General features: G+C 35.2%; 1 protein-coding gene across 1 annotated transcript; it reads left to right on the top strand.

Annotated features, from left to right (window-relative positions):
• Positions 1-8: 8 nt before the first annotated feature.
• On the top strand, positions 9-19,113 carry LOC127859601 (uncharacterized). Its single transcript, XM_052397100.1, has 4 exons — positions 9-129; positions 3,644-7,249; positions 8,461-8,580; positions 9,968-19,113. The coding sequence occupies exons 2-4, from the start codon at positions 3,779-3,781 to the stop codon at positions 10,466-10,468; spliced, it is 4,092 nt and encodes a 1,363-aa protein (XP_052253060.1). The 5' UTR covers positions 9-129; positions 3,644-3,778; the 3' UTR covers positions 10,469-19,113.
• The last annotated feature ends 631 nt before the right edge of the window (positions 19,114-19,744 follow it).

Here is a 19,744-nt window from a genome sequence, read left to right as displayed (position 1 = left end):
GTGACCCATTACAAAGAGGCTGCACAGCTCATTATCATTTGACTGTCAGTCACTGAGTCTGTTCCAATTTAGAACAAGTTTTAAAACGTTTGTTTATTCAGCCGTGGAAACCCTCATAGCAGTTCAATTGTAAGATATATCGATGTTGTGATGCAGTTTAGTAAGTAGAAATTTAGCAATTAGATTACCCAGAAATGCATGTTGATTTTGCTCCCTTTGTTCACGATACATCATTACATGTTATGATTGAACTTAACATAGATCTGCCAGCCTCTGAAACTGTTGAAGGAAAGACGTCCGTACACTAAAATATATACTGTTAATGTCGTTTCTGCAAAGTGAGCATTTTTTTGAAGACCATTTAGTTTAATTCTTATATTTTAAAGGCCCACACTTTCCAAATTGTTTATGGTTGACCTACTTCCATTTGTGCTCTGAAACGCTCAGTAAAGCATGTGAATATGTGTATACTTTTAATTTGGCAATATATGGATTAAGAATTTTGACCTGCTATATGGGTTTTTATCATTATTTCTTTCTTATCCCAACTTAATTTGATCATTAAAACTACATCAGTACATTCCTATTAGAAGATTGCATCTTGTTTAATATTCACTTAAAGTTGTTGAGGAACAGAGCTTTTTTTACATTATTTAAGGAATATGACTGAATGTGAAATTCGGAATACGAGAATGAATTTTCTTTAACCCTTTACCACTCAGAAGCAAAGTGACAATGGCTATGTGCAAACAGCATAAAACCAGACCAGCCTACATAAATAACTTGCATTCTGTTCACGTTTTATGCTGTTTGCTGCTCATTAGTATCTTACAGCGATTTTCCTCCTTCTTTATAAAGTACCGGTAAACGGTACTTTCCCAATCGAACAAAAATTCCCAAATTCCCAAAACGGTACTTTCCCAATCGAGCAAAAATTCCCAAATTTCCAATCGGCATCTGGAAAAATCCCAATCAGCGTCCGAATTTTTTCTCAAAACGATCGAAAGTTTCGTAAAAAAAACAACTTTCGGCGAGCGAACAAAGAAAATCGTATAGTTGTGTGTAACCACGCGCTCGATTAATTTCGGGTTTTATTATTCAGCGCATTCAATCAATAGAGTTGTTACTGTTTCCGGTTCTTTTGCCAGGCAGTCGGCGTACTGTTTTACGTCGGTTTGTAACCTTATCGTAGTTTGAAATGAGTCATAATAGCAAATATTATGCAAAAAAAACAATCGGAACCATCTATCACAGGACACATTGACAGCACTAATGATGCTGTGCAGGGAGGGATGCAAGCAACTGAGTGATGATCAAACATCAAAGATTGTTGAAATTTTCACAAAAATGAAAGAGAGAGACATTGCTTTAAAAGAGATTAAAACAACTAGTAATTGATTTGGTGTGTTCTTTATAATATTTTGTTATTTATATAAACATTATAACTTAATGGTCATTAAGGCATGCCTGCAAATGATTATTTAAATGGGTATGTTCAATTAAGTATGAACTGTATGATGTATTCAATAAGACCCAAACTTCACGACGCGATTTTCCCAATTTCAGGATTTCACGACTGATTTTTCCCAATTTTGAGGTTTTCACGACTCAATTTTTCCCAATCGGACCGGTATGGGTACTTTTCCCAATTGGACAAGGAAAATCGCTGTCTTAAGATTTGGAAATGAAGCCTTTAAAACTTGAATTTAGTAAGAAAGGTCTTTAATTATATTTAACTTTCTAAGGGACTACAAACACGTCAAAATACATCTGGTAAAGTGTTAAATTGGGAAAAAGATTTATATCTTTATGTGCAACTTTAAAATACATGTAATTATATTAATAAATTATAATGTCAGATACACTTTAATCCGTAAGATTGATATAGTAGACAAGAAGATACCAGCTGCATGGACACAACAATATTAAACTCAGTATTTCTTTACTTAACTGCTTGTTTCAAATACCAAAAATCATAAAAATGGGATTTTCCGAACTCATTTTAGAAGTTTTTTTGGGAATATGAGCGATTAAAATCAGCAAATTAAGCAAAGTAAATTAGACCAAGCATAAACATACATTTTGATTCTGGTGAGCCATTAAAATATAACATGCAAAGATCAACACACACACACACACTAAAGGCCTCCTTTATAGATAACATACAAATAAAGTCATAGGTTCTAATCTTGATCCTCTCCTATTGTTCTATTTTTATGTCCCTCACTATAGTAGTGGGGGACATATTGTTTTTGCCCTGTCTGTTGGTCTGTCTGTTTGCGCCAACTTTAACATTTTGCAAAAACTTTTGCTATATTGAAGATAGCAACTTCATATTTGGCATGCATGTGTATCTAATGAAGCTGCACATTTTGAGTGGTGAAAGGTCAAGGTCAGAGGTCAAATATATGTGGCCAAAATCGCTCATTTTATGAATACTTTTGCAATATTGAAGATAGCAACTTTATATTTGGCATGCATGTGTATCTCATGGAGCTGCACATTTTGAGTGGTGAAAGGTCAAGGTCATCCTTCAAGGTCAGAGGTCAATTATATGTGGCCAAAATCGCTCATTTTATGAATACTTTTGCAATATTGAAGATAGCAACTTGATATTTGGCATGCATGTGCATCTCATGGAGCTGCTCATTTTGAGTGGTGAAAGGTCAAGGTCAAGGTCATCCTTCAAGGTCAGAGGTCAAATATATGTGGCCCAAATCGCTTATTTTATGAATACTTTTGCAATATTGAAGATAGCAACTTGATATTTGGCATGCATGTGTATCTCATGGAGCTGCACATTTTGAGTGGTGAAAGGTCAAGGTCAAGGTCATCCTTCACAAGGTCAAGGTCATCCTACAATGTCAAACATCATATAGGGGGACATTGTGTTTCACAAACACATCTTGTTCATCGTATATTCCCATCACTAATAATTGATAAATGGGTTATCAACCAAAAATTGGTATTATGCTCTATAAATGATAAAACGTTAGTAAAACAACAGCGTAGAACAAACACAAAATATACTGAAGTCAGAAGAGAAATCAAAGGATTAAATGCTTATCATACTGTTGTTAAAGATTTGTTGTGAAATGACTATTTTTCAACACTTTTAAATGGGTATAGCCTACATCTTATGTTGAAAAATATCTGCCATTCCACTTTGCCAATAATTTCAAAACAGTAAGGCAATTTTAAATTTGTATTTCAGAATTGAAACAGTTACTTGTATATTTTATCATATACATCTATTTTTAGCTCGGTGTTTTCCGAGAAAACCCCACTGGCAGGTATTGTCATAGCCAGCTCGTCGTCCGCCGTCCGCCGTCCGCGTCGTGCTAAAACCTTAACATTGGCTCTAAAATCAAAGTGCTTCCACCAACAACTTTGAAACTTCATATGTAGATGCACCATGATGAGTTCTACACGCCACGCAAATGTTGGGGTCACTAGGTCAAAGCTTAAGGTCACTGTGACCTCTAAAAAAATAAAATCTGACAAGCTTTCAATTATTCAAAACTGCACCCGTAGCCGAGCGTGACACCCGTTATGCGGTGCTCTTGTTGTTTTCAATATTGTTGCCAGTTGGAATGTTTAAAAACATTTTAAAATTACATGAAACAATTTCGTATTATTTCAGGTGCCATATATTTGTGACAAGGTCTCCAGTTTAGGCTTCAAATAAATGTTAACAGCAAACTGTGCCATCAACAACTGGATGTCATGTGCCGTTTACCTTTTCCCGATCTCTACTTTACCAGACATGTGATAAACTATGTCCAATTATCCCGGCTACCCACCATCATTTAGCTCATGGAACTCGTTCACGCCTTCTAACCAGAACTCCTTCCCAGCGGGAAATTTGTACCTTCCTGGAAGTTATTTACCAGCAGTTGTTCGATCTTCTCTGCTCGATCCCCTGTCAGCCATTCCACTGGGATTCCATTCTCATCCAACGTCAAGGTATCTTCCGCAGAATTCAGACATACCAGCACTTGGTCTTGAGCCACTTTATGGATTTGGACCCTATGAACCCAGAAATCTTCTTCATAGTCCCAATTTTCATCTTTCTCAAAATCCATCCCCATTGACATTTGACCAGATCTATCGATCTGGAGCCAGTTCTGTTTCGCCGGTTTCCAATCATAGAAGCCAGTTAGATGAGCGTTCTTTTGCTACAAGGTTAAATATACCTGGACATATAAGTGAGCCCTTGAGACCTGAGTTTCCATGGCACAAGAAGTCAAATTTTGATGACGGAAAACATTGCCGTACTGACATTGGAAAACAGGACTTCAGAATTTGGAAGCCCTTTGAAAGATCTGTCAGTGAGGTAAATGAAGAATATAAAGAGCTTTCCAGACCAAAGGCAAAGGGGTCCTTTACCATAGACTCTTTAACTGAAAAAAATATAACTTTTGAAAGCAGTGAGCAAACAGCAACAAAAGTCGATGCAAATGGAAATTTTGAAAAGCATTCTGTGGAAACCTCAAAATCAGTTTCAGAAAAACCTGCATATCCAATAAGACCAATCCCAGTGATCAGTTCAGGGTGCTCATTTACTGGGAAAGAAATTAAGCACAGTTTGCCTAAAAATTATCTTTTCTCAAAGGAAAATTCCTTTTTAGTACAAGATCAAAGTTTAAAGTCTAGTACAATTTTGACAAATGTTTTAAGAGCTGACACAGTATACCCACAGATAAATGAAGTAAATAAGCCTTCAGCAAAAGCCTATCTAAAAATTGAGCAGGAAAATCCAGTTGTTACAAACACTTTCTGTGATAACCCAACAACAAATAATGATTGCGCTGTTAATGCTGATGATGAAGCCCATTCAATAGCTGTAGCTAAATCTGATGTTGAAAATATAAATAATCAAAGTAATACAGTTTCAGAAGCAGTTAAAAATTGCCTGCCAAGTTTGAAAATTGAAATACCTTCAAGTGGTAAGAAAGTTTTGAAAACTCCAGAACTTATTTCACCAACAAACTCATTTTCACCAACGAAAGGAAAGCATAATAAAAAAGATGAACTCCAATTACTGAGCAATCAAGTGAATGAAGTTAGAAGCAGACGATTAAGCAAAGAGTTTAAAGAAGTTCTATCACCAACTCTTTTATCTCCCAAGGTGAAGGAAAGTGGAACTGTCGCTCAATCGAACGTAAGTGAACAGCAAAGTGAGCAAACAGTTTCAGAGGACGCAAGAGTGCAATATTCATCAGAGAACAAAAAAGGACAGAATTCACAGTGTTCAAAGGTGAAAGAAAGACGGTTGTCTGCTCCATTGTTGCGCCGCTGTAGGCCAGCATTTCCCAGCAGACCAAGAATGTCTTCAACAGATGGTTCCATAAGTGTATTGAAAAACATGGAGGACTCGCTGGGTGCTTCCGTCTCGAGCTCACACCTCTCAGAATCTGACTCGGATACTCAAATGTCTAATGCAGACAGTGCTAGTAAAATGTTCCCCGAATCTCATCAGTCTCATAATACTCAAGCAGGGTTTTCACACGAGCATAATATGACTGGAAACCATGGCTACATGTCTCAGTATGGAATGAACCATGACAATCACTTTTACAAGGACAGTGCTTCTCAGTTGTGCCAAAGTCAAACCGATAATCAAAAACAGTACCAGTGTGTTCCTGGACCTCCGTTTAGTGAAAAACACGAACCATTGCCCCCATATCACTGCTATGGGGCCAACCAGAGCCCTAGTATTCTTCCCCGTGAACCGAGCTACCATACTCAAGAAGAAAATTCTAATTTTCCTCCAACAACAGTTGATCCATTGATTAACTATGATGAAAACTCTGTTATGTCAGACTCTAGTCAGTTGCCCTCTGTAGCAAGGTGTGATTCTGAACCCAATCTGCTAGCATCTCTAGGCACTAGTATGGTCACCTGTAAGAATGGTGCAATGCAGCCCATGGCGTCCATGCCTCACCAGGACCAATGTGGTATTGCAGACGAGGGTCAGTGGGATTTTCTGCACTCTAAACAATACATCGAGAACATTTATGGGAGCCAAATTAGCTGTGCATCGGTTAAGAGTGAATCAGATGAAATTCGCGAGTCAGATTCACCCAAGACTTTTATTGACCTGGATAAGACAACAAAGGAGAAGAAGGCGCAGGAACATTGCAAGGATAATATGCGAGACGGATCGAAACCATATGGGAAAGGTATTATGCGTCAGGGCAGTCCTTTAGTGCATAGAAGTAGTAACCAGGGAAATAGTTACGGGAACCAAATGTTTGACAACTATAACCATATGGCTGGAAACCGGTGGGGGAATTTTAATCGAGCAAGTGATGGGAACATGGGGGGCCAACCAATGAGGCCAGGGGACCCAAACTATCAGAACCAGTCGTACGATCAGTACAGGGGTAATTTTCCGCCAAACTACCCAAATATGGGTCCAAACCAAAATGGAAATGAGAAATCCTTTAATCAATCGAGTTACCATGGCAATGAGTATAATCAAAGTGACTATTACAATCCAAGCCATTCAAAGAATTTACCAGGAAACCACGGTAGCTATGGAAACCAAAGATTTGAAAATGGGTTTTATCCAAATAGAGGTGGCAGTGAATTCAATACTCAAGGGAACATGTTTCCTCCTTCACCAGTGGAACAGCAAGGTTCAAGATATCCTAGTCAGGGTTATAATGGAGGTCAGGGAAATTACAGCCAGCATTATTCACAACAGTCAGGACACTGTCCACCAGATAGCCTGAACCAGTATGGGGAGATGCCAAACTACATCCCTAGAAACGCTAGTCCGGCAAGCACCGGTTCAGACTTTGGTAGCATGGACGCTCCAGGGGTGGTCCCAAAGAAAAAGCGAGGCCGTAAGCGAAAGGTTGACAAAGAGCCTCCAGATGAAAACAAGCCTAGACCAAATACTGTTGTCATGGCCTCAACAAAGCTCGGTCCCTTGATTGATATCGATAACCCAGAGGCCACCATCGATACCTATGACTTTGACAATCAGATCGAGACCATATTTAACTTCACCATTGAGGATGACCTGTCCCCTATAGGTGCCCAGTTTCTGCAGATAGAACAGCGACTGGTTCAAAAGATGTTGCCAATCAAATACGGGTACCCTGTGACTGTCATCTATAGTCCTCTCACGTACGCTTTCCAGACGCATAGAGACTTTGTATCAAAGTACTGCACTACTGAAAGGACCCTTCTCTTTCTTGGAATGAACCCTGGACCTTATGGCGCGTCACAGAATGGGGTAAAGTATTCATTATGATTTTTTATCTTAAATATTGTATGTAAGTGAACTACTTCCGCATTTCTCAAGCAATTTGATTGAAGGTTAAAATATGTCACCGTCACCGTGAATTCTAAATGTGCAACACATTTTTCAGCCCCAGTTAGCCCCACTTTACTGAATTGAAATATTGCTTATACAGCCATGAATTTGTATAGGTTTGTGGAGCAATTTATATCCTCTTTTGTCGGGCAAATTAATTGAAAAAAACAACTCTTTTCACTGAATGTTAAATTGAAACAGTTTATGTTTACAAATGATCCTTTCATGTGTCCATTTAATATGTGAATTTGCGTGGTGCTTTTGTTGAAATTTTAGAGAATGCTGGAGTTAAATGAAATTAACGTTTAGTCAAGTAATGCATTGCTTATGTTTCTGTTCCTCAATCACACATACAATTTAGCATTTTAACAAGTTTCAGTTATTTTTTATTATCCTCCGCCATAGGCGGAGGGATATTGTTTTGGTGTTGTCCGTCTGTCTTTCCGTTCGTCCATCCGGCACTTTTGTGTCCGGGACTCCGGAGCCATATCTTGTAAGTGCTTTGGCGGATTTCATTGAAACTTGGTATGAGTATATATATGGATAAGAGGATGATCATGCACGCCAAATGGCATTGTACACCATCTGTTAATAATGGAGTTATGGCTCTTTGTGTCTTGAAAAAATGCTTTTTTGTGTCCGGAGCCATATCTTGGAAGTGCTTTGGCAGATTTCATTGAAACTTAATATGAGTATATATATGGATAAGAGGATGATGCACGCCAAATGGCATTGTACACCATTAGATAATAACTGAGTTATGGCCCTTTGTAGCTTTAAAAAATGCTTTTTTTGTGTGTCCGGAGCCATATCTTGGAAGTGCTTTGACGGATTTCATTTAATCTTGGTACATTGTATGAGTATTTATATGGATAAGAGGATGATCCATGTTGGTGTTGTCCATCCTTGCAAAAACTATGTGTCCAGAAGTATATTGGCGGGGTATATCAATTCAACAAATTGCTTGTTAATACATATTGTCAGTGTTGACAAATTAAAAATTGACCCAATTTTCTACATAATTGCTATATATACAAGTTGTACATGTAACTAGCTTCTAAAAAATGAACAAGTACGCCAAACTGAAATTTTGCAACCTTTGAAACTTATGGAATTCTATGTCTTAATAGGTTCCATTTGGAGAAGCAGTGGTCACCAGAGAGTGGTTGAAAATCGTGGGGGACGTATACAAACCAGAGGTAGAGCATCCAAAGAAGCCTGTGACGGGTCTGGCATGTAATCGAAATGAGGTAACCATTGTTTTGCATTTTCTTGAAAGCCTTTAAATTAAGTTTAAATTATATATTATATCTGTATTAAATCTAAAAAATTATACTTATAATATTTAGGCACTCTTGAGTCCTGATAACAAGCAATACTTGATGTCTTTTTAATGTTCTAGGGAAATTCACCATCCTCGCCTTGATAATGCATGTTTATCATATTTTTGCCCCCCCCCCCCCCCCCTTGTAGATGGGTAAATTAAATTGCTGTGTACCTGTTGGTCCCTTAGATCTTTTGATCGCAGCATGATTTCTTAAGATTTTTCAACCTATGATTTTGATAATAAGTATGATGGTTACCTTGGAGTAGAGGATGTTACAAGGGATTTGAACCTTTAAATTATATACATGTTGTAACAAAAATCTGTTTAAATTCAATTGATATCCAAAATATCAATTCCTACAGCATACTTTCAATTATTATAAAAAAAACATGAACTTTTAACACTTAATTCCCTAATGATTGCATACACACATCAAAATCACTTTTACTGTCAAATTATATGCCAAACTTGGAATAAGAGGATGTATTTTTGCTTTTCACCTGTCTGAACATAAGTTGGTTGGTAGATGGGTAGGCTGGTTGGTCTGTAGAAAATTTGATTCAACCCAGTATCTATGCCTTGACCTACAATCTTTCAACTTGGAAGGATGGTTACTTAAGAAGCAAGAAAGATGTCTAATAACTTTGAGATCAAGAGGTCAAAGGACAAGGCTTGTCACAGTAATTTTGTTTCAGTACCATATCTTGTGTGAGAGTTAAGAACTATTATCTTGCAAATCAGTTTAGTTTTTACTTGGTAAAAAGAGAAGACAGCCATTGATTTTGAGGTAACTATGTCAAAGGTCAATGTCCCAGGTGCTTGGAGCAGGAAATGTGTTGACCTAATCTAATTTGGTTTGCTGGTTACTTGTGAAGAAAGATGGCAATTAATTTTGAGATCAGCAGGTAAAACATGAAGATGACATGAGCTTGAAACATGAAAATTGTTTCCACACAATATGTAGAGAATGCTTGAGATCATATAAATTAAGATGTTGCTTATTCTTGATGAAGGATGTTCGTTATGATTTCCAAATCAAATAATCAAAGGTGATGATCTCAGTCAAGGATAACTTTGCATCAAATCAGGGGTCCTACATGCTTTATAAATACATGTAACTCTTAATACTTTTATAGATGGATCAAACTAAAATCACATGTATACATGCCCTTCAGTTGATATTCAGTTTCGAATTGTTATCATTGGATAGGGGCTTGTAACAAAACAAAATGGGCATTCTTTGACAAACTTCTCATTTAAGTGATTTTTCTTTCTTTGACAAACTTGTAATTAATGTGATTTTACTTTAGGTAAGCGGAGCACGGTTCTGGGGCTTGTTTCAAACAGTGTGCAAAGTCCCAGAAAACTTCTTTAAGAACGCTTTTGTGTACAATTTCTGCCCTCTGGCCTACATGTCAGAGTCAGGCAAGAACGTTACACCGCCACAGCTGGTACACTCCGAGCTCGATCAGATCAACGAGTGCTGTGATGTGGCGCTAGTTGAACTCGTGAAGTTAATGAATGTCCGCACCATCGTGGCCGTGGGTAAGTTTGTCCAACAGCGCGCGTCCAAGGCCATCCACAATGCTGGGGTTGGGAATGTGAAGGTCGAGTGCATTCTCCATCCAAGTCCCATCAATCCGCATGCAAACAAAGGATGGGAGCAGATAGTTGCTAAGCAACTAGTGGAGATGAATGTGATGCATTACTTGAACCCGGATTCAGATGAGGTGCAGAGATGTATAGAGGAATGGGAGAGAATAGCACTGAGCAATGTAAAACTGCCGCCAGTGGACAAATCAGATTACTAGACCGGGCAGTTGATGGGCTTGGTCTCACCTTGGACTGCAGAAGGCAATACTCTTGTTCACTTATGGGTAGCAGTTTTTCTGTTAACAAGTTTGTGTTAAGTGACTTGTTCAAAATATGGGCCATATTATATGTATAGTACCAAGTGTATGTTTTGTAGTTTTCGTCTGCTACATTGTAGAGACCTTTCATTGTTTATTTGCTGGTATCATTATAGAGTTGTGCATGTTTTTAACATAATATACAAACTAATTATTTTACTTTACGTTCTTAATGTTAGGTATGAATAAATAATTGTAGCTAATTTTTGTATTAGCATTATTGAACTGTTATTTTTATACTTTCATTTTTCTCCAGTGCTCTTTAGAAAAGCAAGGCTATCTTTGCTGTGTGCATTGTTTACTTGTAGAGCATTAAGCTAAGCTGCGTTATCAGTTTAAATAGTGTCGTGGAAATTTAACCTCTGTCTCTAAGGTGAAAGGTATAAACTGGTGCTGTCTCAATATTTTACATGTTAATTGTACTATTATTTTTGGTACTTTCACATAAGATTTCTTTTGGTGATTATTCATAAACTTACCAATATTTTAGATACTTATCTAAGTCAGGAGTGTTATTTTTTCATTGGGACTTAATGAATCAAGTGTAGAAAAACTGGAATAGTAAAGAATAGTATTATACTTTGGCATTATTTTTCAGTATTGTTTCTTTAAATATTCAGCAGTAATAAGCACAACACTAAAATTAATTTTGGCATTGATTTTAAATACTGGCAAGAAACACTTTCTCCTTATTATTTAAAAATACAGTTGACATTTTGGATATAAATCTCTCTACATGTATACGCAAACATTTTCCTGATCATTTGCGTGTAATTAATTTTTAAATAATTTAAAAAAAAAATGATCTTTAGAAAATTTAAAAAACACTTAGGTTTTTCATGTTCGTTGTTCGGGGCGGGTTAAGAAACATGCAATAGGGTAGTTATATTGAACTAATGTAGATTGACAAAAATAAATGCAGGCTCACTTTGTACAGTATTAAATCATTAGTTTGTAAATCAGTGTCTGTGACCAAACTTTCAGCATTATAATATATGACTGTATGTTGACACATTTTGTATTGTACTACCTTCTTGTCTGGTACGCAGACAACATGTCTGTATTTTTTTCTCAAACAATTGAATTACATATATTTACCTAAGTGTATGCAGGTCTGTTTTTTGCAATAGTTTATAATTATTTTGATTTGGAGAAAAACAAGTGAAGTTTTGGTTAGGATTTCTACTCATGTTGCGTTCTCATTTATTTTTGTATACAGAAACATGTACATACAATTATTTCATGTAACATTATGTTACATGTGTAACAAGTGCCATATATACTTGCATCATTTCGTGATAAAGCTTCAATAGCATTTGCTACTTAAAAGTGGTACTATAGTATGTGCTGCTAGTACACAAACAACTAGCAAGGTAGCATAATTCTAATTATTTCTAATTGTGCTATATTTACATCACACATACAGAAATATGACTCCTGGCCTATCGTATCTAACAAAAAACCATTAAAATTTGTCGTTGATGAAACTGGTAGCATCTGCAATTATATTTTGCTGACATTTTTGGTGCATAAAAGGTTGTGACATACACCTATTTGTTGTTGAAGTCTTACATTTTGTCAATACAACTTTTGTTCAATATTGTGTTCACGTGTTTAACCAAATGGCACAATTGCTATTTTTTGCGACATACAGTGTAAATAATGACCCCATTGTGAACATTTGTCAAACATGTTTTCATACTTCCATGTTGAGCATTGTAAAATTGTTGTGCTATTTTCGATATTCAGTAGTTGTGGTCATGTATTTTTTACTTCCAATCTCTTGTAATTTAAATAATTAAATCTGCCATTGTGTAAAGTCTGTGTTGTGAATTGTGGTGAAGTGTTTCACAAATTGTTTTAAATGAATAAATACTGCGTTTCTTGCCATACTAAAATGATGCTCCAGAGACGTCTTACCTGACCTCATACACAAGTATAAATTAATTTCTTTGGATTGGTCACATATACATGGGCTTGTTTGATGTCTTTCAAAGGTGCTTTGATTAAATTGTTTGTCTACCTTTTACGTGAGGAATTATTTATTAATGAATACTCTAGATTGTTTAAATTTTGCTAAGTTGGGAATGAACATTTATTTTTACAAAATTTAAGACTGCCAAATTGCTGTAATTTGGAGAGAAAAAATCTGTGTAAATTGTGAATTCCCATCTTTTGTATGAATTTCTTACTCGGATATTGTCCAGCTACCGTGCTTGATAAAAAATCATATGGTTAAATAAACAATTGTCTTTCCGAAAACTTTAACATTGGCCATGACTTTTGCAATATTGAAGATAGCAACTTGCTATTTGGCATGCATGTGTATCTCATGGAGCTGCACATTTTGAGTGGTGAAAGGTCAAGGTCATCCTTCAAGGTCAAAAGTAAAAAAATACAATCCAAGGGAAGTAATAAACTTTATAAGGGAGATAATTTCTAAACCTGCCAAATGATATATTGAAATTTTATTTCAAAGTGGCCCAATAGGGGGCATTGTGTTTCTGACAAACACATCTCTTGTTTTTTAGAAAATTCTGATTAATGTTTGCATACAATTATTTCATAACTAAATCTATTAAAGATAATGAAATAAAATTAATGGTATATATTAATAATAATATACGTGTGTATAAACATATATGTTCAGGGTCTATATTAACAGTCACATTTTGTGCTCAGGTAGTTCAGATGCAACCTCTGCTTTCAATGTTAATTTAATACAACTCAATAAGTTAAATGGTAGTTAACAGTTGAAAATGTATTTTTGATAAATAAATGTTCAGCTCAAAGTTCACATACTTATATGACTACTACAGATGTTCAAAATTGTACTTTCAAAGCTAAAGAATAGTCGCGAGAGATATCTGTGGTCAGCTCTTGTTTAGTTATAAGTAATACTACTATCTGACAAATTTCAATTTATGAATTAGAGCATATTTAATTCTACATTCAATTTTTTGTTCAATGATGCAAAATGAGAAAGGTGTTTCCAGGCTACAAGGGTGTGTGCACCTGAAGGTGTATCCAAAATGAAATTGTTTAAGTTCTTTGAAGTACATCAATCAATCTATGGTGGTTGTGACAATGAATGCTGTCTCTTGTTTTTCATTTGGTGCACTTGTTATCATATTTCACTTGTTTTGATAACTTTGTTTTATTATACTTGAGTACTTTGTTTCTTTTGACTATAGGCAATTAGCATTTAGCTATTAGTTTATAATACTGTTGCTTTTTTTGTGTCCCATATTGATGTAACTGGCTTGACTATATTTTTATGCTTGGTTTGCCAATTCTGGATCCTCCAATTTTTAAATCTTTAGCTCGTAAATAAAACTTACATATAGAAGGCTATTCAAGTGATATTCACATTATTTTGTGGTTTCATTGGGATGAAATTGTAGTTGCTACGGTAATAGAAATAGAAAACTGAAAACTACAGCCTTTATAAATAATAAGCACTTAAGCTTGATTAAATGTTTTTATTGACATTCAGTTTATTTCGACAACATTATAAGGGCATTATATAACGGGACTTATGTTTTGTCTGTGACAAAGACCTTGTTTTGTTAAATTTATTTCATTTGTATAAGCATGTCTCAAAGAAGATTGTTATTGTTATGCTAATTTTTCAAGGTATACACAACTAGCCAAAAAAGGATTTGTTCTTATGTGTGTTAATGATTTTGATAAATTTCTTGTTAGTGTGTTTATCCGTTTACTTTTTTGAAAGTAAAGCTGTTCTTTTTTGTATATTTTTATGCTTAAATCAAAATAGTCTAATCTGGTCTTTAGTTTTAGTGATCATATGTGTACATGTTTATGGCGTCACTCTTTTTTTAAAGGTGCTAACTGAACAACTTGTTGAATATATGTCTTTGTGTCATTGAGTATGTCTGTGTCTTTGTGTCATTGAGTATGTCTGTGTCTGTACTTAAATGTTGTCATTGTTGTTTTTTGTGTGTATTATTTTTTAGATCTTTTCCTGTAAGCTGACTTTTTGTGCGGATTGCATTGATATTTGTATGAAGTGCTGGGTATCAATACAGCCTACTTGCTATGCTAACAGGATATTCATGTAAATTGTTGATCGACAGTTACATCTGTTAGCATCCATACATGTATACATGCAGTTGAGCAGGCTGTTAAATACTAGGTATATGTTACAGTTTTTACAAACTTTAACTCCAGTGCAAAAAGAATATTGGCACTACCGGTATTCAAGAACTTTTCTATGACTTATTAAAACTTTTACCAGCCTTCCCCAAATTTATTACTTTTATAATTTGCCTTGAATCATGCAAGTGATTCACATATTTTGAATAGACAAGCACTTTTCTTACAACCACAAGGAGATGTATGCTCTTAGGTTTTTCATATCACTTATACCACAATACTGAATGCATTCCCTATATAGCTTTCAGCTACTGCCCATACATTGTGTCTGTCTTAATACAATTCTACATTTGTTTTCTCTATAAATTTAACTGGTTATAGATGAATTGAGTGCAACGAGCTCATCTGCTTATGACAATAGTGGAAACAGTGACTACCAGTGTGCAATTATACTCACAATGCTAGGTATAACAGTTGAGACAAATATTGAATGTCCACAGTAATTTGTCAACGTTTTATATTTAATTAATTTGAACTTAAATCTTGGGCTTTTATCATATGAGAAAAAGAAGACACAGACAAATTTAATTTTGGTTTAGTGATTCCATAATTGATGAGACAATCTCATCAATATGTTTAGTTTGCTTCCAGATATATGTGTGGGTTTGTTGTGTACCTGTTTTTACCATTTCCATTTTGCATGTTCGCTGGGTCTTTCATTTATTTTGCCTTTTGTTACTTTAATGTTTTTGTTTTCCCCATTTACAGTTTTGTTGATCTGATGTAAAATCCTCTTTTTACATTTATTTGTTTTCTGCAACATTGTGCTGTATTTTATTTTTTAGCGTTTATAATTTTATTGATCAAAATGCTTTTTTTTATCAACATCATACTATTTTAATAATAATTTATTTTAAAACATATATTTTAACACACACAAAATCTGATAATTGTGATTATGGGAAGCCATAGTAAATAGCTCCTGATATGTAATTGCTGCAAGTATATTTTATAAAAAGCCATTCTTGCTTTTTGTGGGTTTTTATGCCCGTTTTCGAAGAAAAGGGCGCATATAGTTATCAGACTATCTGTCTGTCCGTCTTTCCATCACACTTTGCGTTTAGGTTTTGAAAAATGCTCATGACTTCTATGTCCCTTGAGATATAACCTTCATATTTGGTATGCATGTGTATATGGACAAGGCTTTCCATACGCACAAATTCTTATGCCCCCTTTCGAAGAAAAGGGGGCATATAGCGATCGGACTGTCCGTCTGTCTGTCTGTCCGTCTCTCTGTCAGTCCGTCTTTCCGTCACACTTTGCGTTTAGGTTTTGAAAAATGCTCATAACTTCCATGTCCCTTGAGATATAACCTTCATATTTGGTATGCATGTGTATATGGACAAGGCCTTTCCATACGCACAATTTTTTTTACCCCTGTGACCTTGACCTTGAACTTAAGGTCCGCGTTTTGGTTTTGAAATCTGCGTTTAGGTTTGGAAAAATGCTCATAACTTCTATGTCCCTTGAGATATAACCTTCATTCATATTTGGTATGCATGTGTATATGGACAAGGCATTTAGGTTTCGAAAAATGCTCATTACTTCTATGTCCCTTGAGATAAAGCCTTCATATTTGGTATGCATGTGTATATGGACAAGGCCTTTCCATACGCACAGAAATTTTGACACCCTTGACCTTGAACTTAGGGTCTGTGTTTAAGTTTCGAAATCTGCGTTTAGGTTTCGAAAAATGCTATAACTTCTATCAAAGCGTTTATAGGGGGCATATGTCATGGTGACAGCTCTTGTTTTATAATGAGAATCCTTAATTCAAGTGTTCAAGGTCACACTTTGAGGTTAAAGGTCTAATTAAAAAATTCCTGTGTCAGACATAGTTTTGCCATATACTGGCGGACTAAAAACTTTGCAGAAATGTATGCAATCAATATACAACAACATGTTTCTTACAATACCTGTCAACCTTCCTCAAAGGTCGGGTCACACTTAAAGTTCAAAGTGAAAATTTTCCATTAAGACAGCTTGAAAATTCCTGTCTCATCCATAACTTGCAGCATATTGATGGATTCAAATAGCTTGACACAAACGCAACAATCATTAGACCATGTATTGGGAATAACACCTATCTTTTTGCCTTAAAGGTCATGGTCACAATTGGAGGTAAAAGATTGACTTGAAAAATCCTGCCCTTAGCCATTACTTTTTCATATATAGATGGATAAACTTTTTAAGACAATGTGTCATGTGTAACAACTGTCTCCATACTTCAAAGGTGGAGGTCATTTTTAGAGGTCAATGCTGAAATTTAAAGCAAAATAGATTGTGGGCATATGTCGACATTTGCCTTGTTTTTAGTATCAACTTTAAACATATTCAGGATGTGTCATCGGGGTATTTTCTTTGTCACTATTGTGGCAAGCTATAGTTTACTGGTACTAATAGCTAAATGATTTATGATAAAAGTATACAGACAGCACATTTTATTGTACAACAGCACAGCAAAAGATATTTTATCAGTTTTAGCCTATTTCTTTTATAAATGTTACTGAGTACAGTAAAATAGTGTTTCATTTACTAGAAGCGATGAGGAGAATATTATTGTATTTTCCATTTTATAAATGCATGACGGGTCTTTTAATGTTATTTTTTTAAATGTTTGATTCTCTTTTTAGCTCACCTGAGCACAACGTGCTCATGGTGAGCTTTTGTGATCGACTTTTGTCCGTCTTGCGTTATGCGATGTCAACATTTGCCTTGTTCACCCTCTAGAGGCCACATTTATTTTCCAATCTTCAAGAAATTTTGTCAGAAGATAGGTCTCAATGATATCTTGGATGAGTTCGAAAATGGTTACTTTTGCTTGAAAAACATGGCTTCCAAGGGGCGGGGCATTTTTTCTAATATGGCTGTATATGGCTATAGACAAATCTTGTTAAAACTCTAGAGGCCACATTTATTGTCTGATCTTAATGAAACGTGGTCAGAAGATTCATCCCAATAATATCTTGGACGAGTATGAAAATGATGTCGGTTGGTTGAAAAACATGGCCGCCAGGGGGCGTGGCATTTTTCCTTATATGGCCAAAGTAAAACCTTCTTAACACTCTAGAGGCAACATTTATTTTCCGATCTTCATGAAACTTGCTCAGATGATTTGTCCCAATGATACCGTGAATGAGTTCAAAAATGGTAACCTTGGCTTGAAAAACATGGCTGCCAAGGGGCGGGGCATTTTTCCTTATATGGCTATATATGGCTATAGTAAAATCTTGTTAACTTTCTAGTTTGCTAAATCTTCATGAAATTTGGTCAGAACATTGGTTTCTTGTGTAGTCGAGTTTGGTTTTATTATGCCAATATTATGTGACATTAACTGTATTATGTAATTTTTCATAACACAGAATTTTCATAGTTAACATAACTGTTTTAGTCATTAACACTTATGATAAGCCTTTCAACTAAGAGATAACTGAAAGAAAGACAACATGTACATGATTTTTCAGTATTTATGCAGAATTTATCTCCATTGTTTAACCTGGTTCAGTAATCTATTTTTAGTTCTGCTCTGGAATTTGGGAAGATATTGATCATTGATAAGGTCAGAATACACTAAATAGTTTCCCTATATAATTCAATGTGAAAACAACAACTTTAGGCCAAAATAAATGCAACATTTTGCACATAGAGACCCCAATAACCATACCTTTTCTTAAAGGCCATTCTAAGCGGAATCGATTTATGCAATAAAAAAGATATGTCATGTTCAATGCAAGAAAGAACTTGACACAAATCAAAATTGACTGTTTTTGCAACTTTTTTTTTCGGCCGTTTCTTAGTGGAGTGTAACCTTTTTTTAGTGCGATGGTTTACTATAGTCTTCCAAGTTTATCATATTTCAGGGATTCAGTAGTGAACACATATTCATGCCCTACCATTATCTCCGAAAGATAACACCCGAATACTAGATAAAAGTGTAAAACATGCCTTCCTGTCAACTATGGTATTTTTTTTAGAGAGTACAGCCTTCATGAAACGGTTATTTAGTGTACTGTAACCATAAATGCACTGTTCTGAGGGAAAATTGACTACTCTGCAATTGATCTCTTCTGAACTGTTTAAAATAAGCTGTTTTGGCCGATTTAAACACCTTGATGCATTCGTGAAAAGTTAACAGCTCTTGAAAAAGGTTGGAATTTTGAAATAATTAAACTCTAATAAAAAACAGAGGCGTCAAAGTTCAGGATTATGCCTGAAATCAGGATTTTGGCCCTTAAGGACCAATTTTGATATTGATATAAATCAGAGAATTTTTTTCTGGAATTTTAAGATTATTGTCACAAAATGTCATCTTAAACACCAGCATCAAGACATTTTTACATTATTTTCTAAATTCTTCTTATTATGTAGATTATTTTATTTGGCATTTTCTAAATTAGAAAGACTCTATTTCAATAACTTTAGTAAATTTTTCTTATTTTTACATTTGATTCACTGAAGTTTCCTAATCTCCATAAATATTATTCTTTAGATTAAATTAGACCTATTTTGTAAACTATATTTTTTAGCACTTTCTAGACTAACAGTAACTTATATTTATATCAGTTTTTTGGACAGATTTTGAACTTCTTTTTTACATTCATTAAGGTATTGGCTGTATATCGTTAATTTTTGTAACGATACTTAGATTCTTTAGACTTGGCTTGTACCTGTTCTCTATTTTCTGTCATTGTTCTTCATTTTCCGAGTTCTTTAAATAAAAATTAATTATTTTTGTTAAAGCTGCCTTGGTTTTCAGTTATAAATAAATTCTTTGAGTGTATTTAGGCGTCCCTGACTGAACACCTTTAGTTAATTGAATTACGACCAGTCAGTATAGTCATCCTGACCGAAAATAAGAGTTTGTCAAATAAATATTTCCGCATTGCATAAGTGCCCACAAAGTTTTATAACTTGTAACCATCCTGTGACCGTTTCATTGGCGTAAGCGAAGGAGACTGCACTACCACACCTGGATAGGACAGTCGATAATGGTTTGGATTG

The sequence above is a fragment of the Dreissena polymorpha genome, chromosome 15 (assembly GCF_020536995.1).
Source record: "Dreissena polymorpha isolate Duluth1 chromosome 15, UMN_Dpol_1.0, whole genome shotgun sequence".
Lineage (NCBI taxonomy): Eukaryota > Metazoa > Mollusca > Bivalvia > Myida > Dreissenidae > Dreissena > Dreissena polymorpha.
This window is presented reverse-complemented; position numbering and strand designations above follow the sequence as displayed.

Excerpts from the sequence above, each read along its gene's own strand:
- LOC127859601 (XM_052397100.1), top strand. The coding sequence starts at position 3,779 with ATGTCCAATTATCCCGGCTACCCACCATCATTTAGCTCATGGAACTCG. Across the intron at positions 7,250-8,460 it reads ATGGCGCGTCACAGAATGGG|GTTCCATTTGGAGAAGCAGT; the intron begins GTAAAGTATTCA and ends ATGTCTTAATAG. Across the intron at positions 8,581-9,967 it reads TGGCATGTAATCGAAATGAG|GTAAGCGGAGCACGGTTCTG; the intron begins GTAACCATTGTT and ends ATTTTACTTTAG.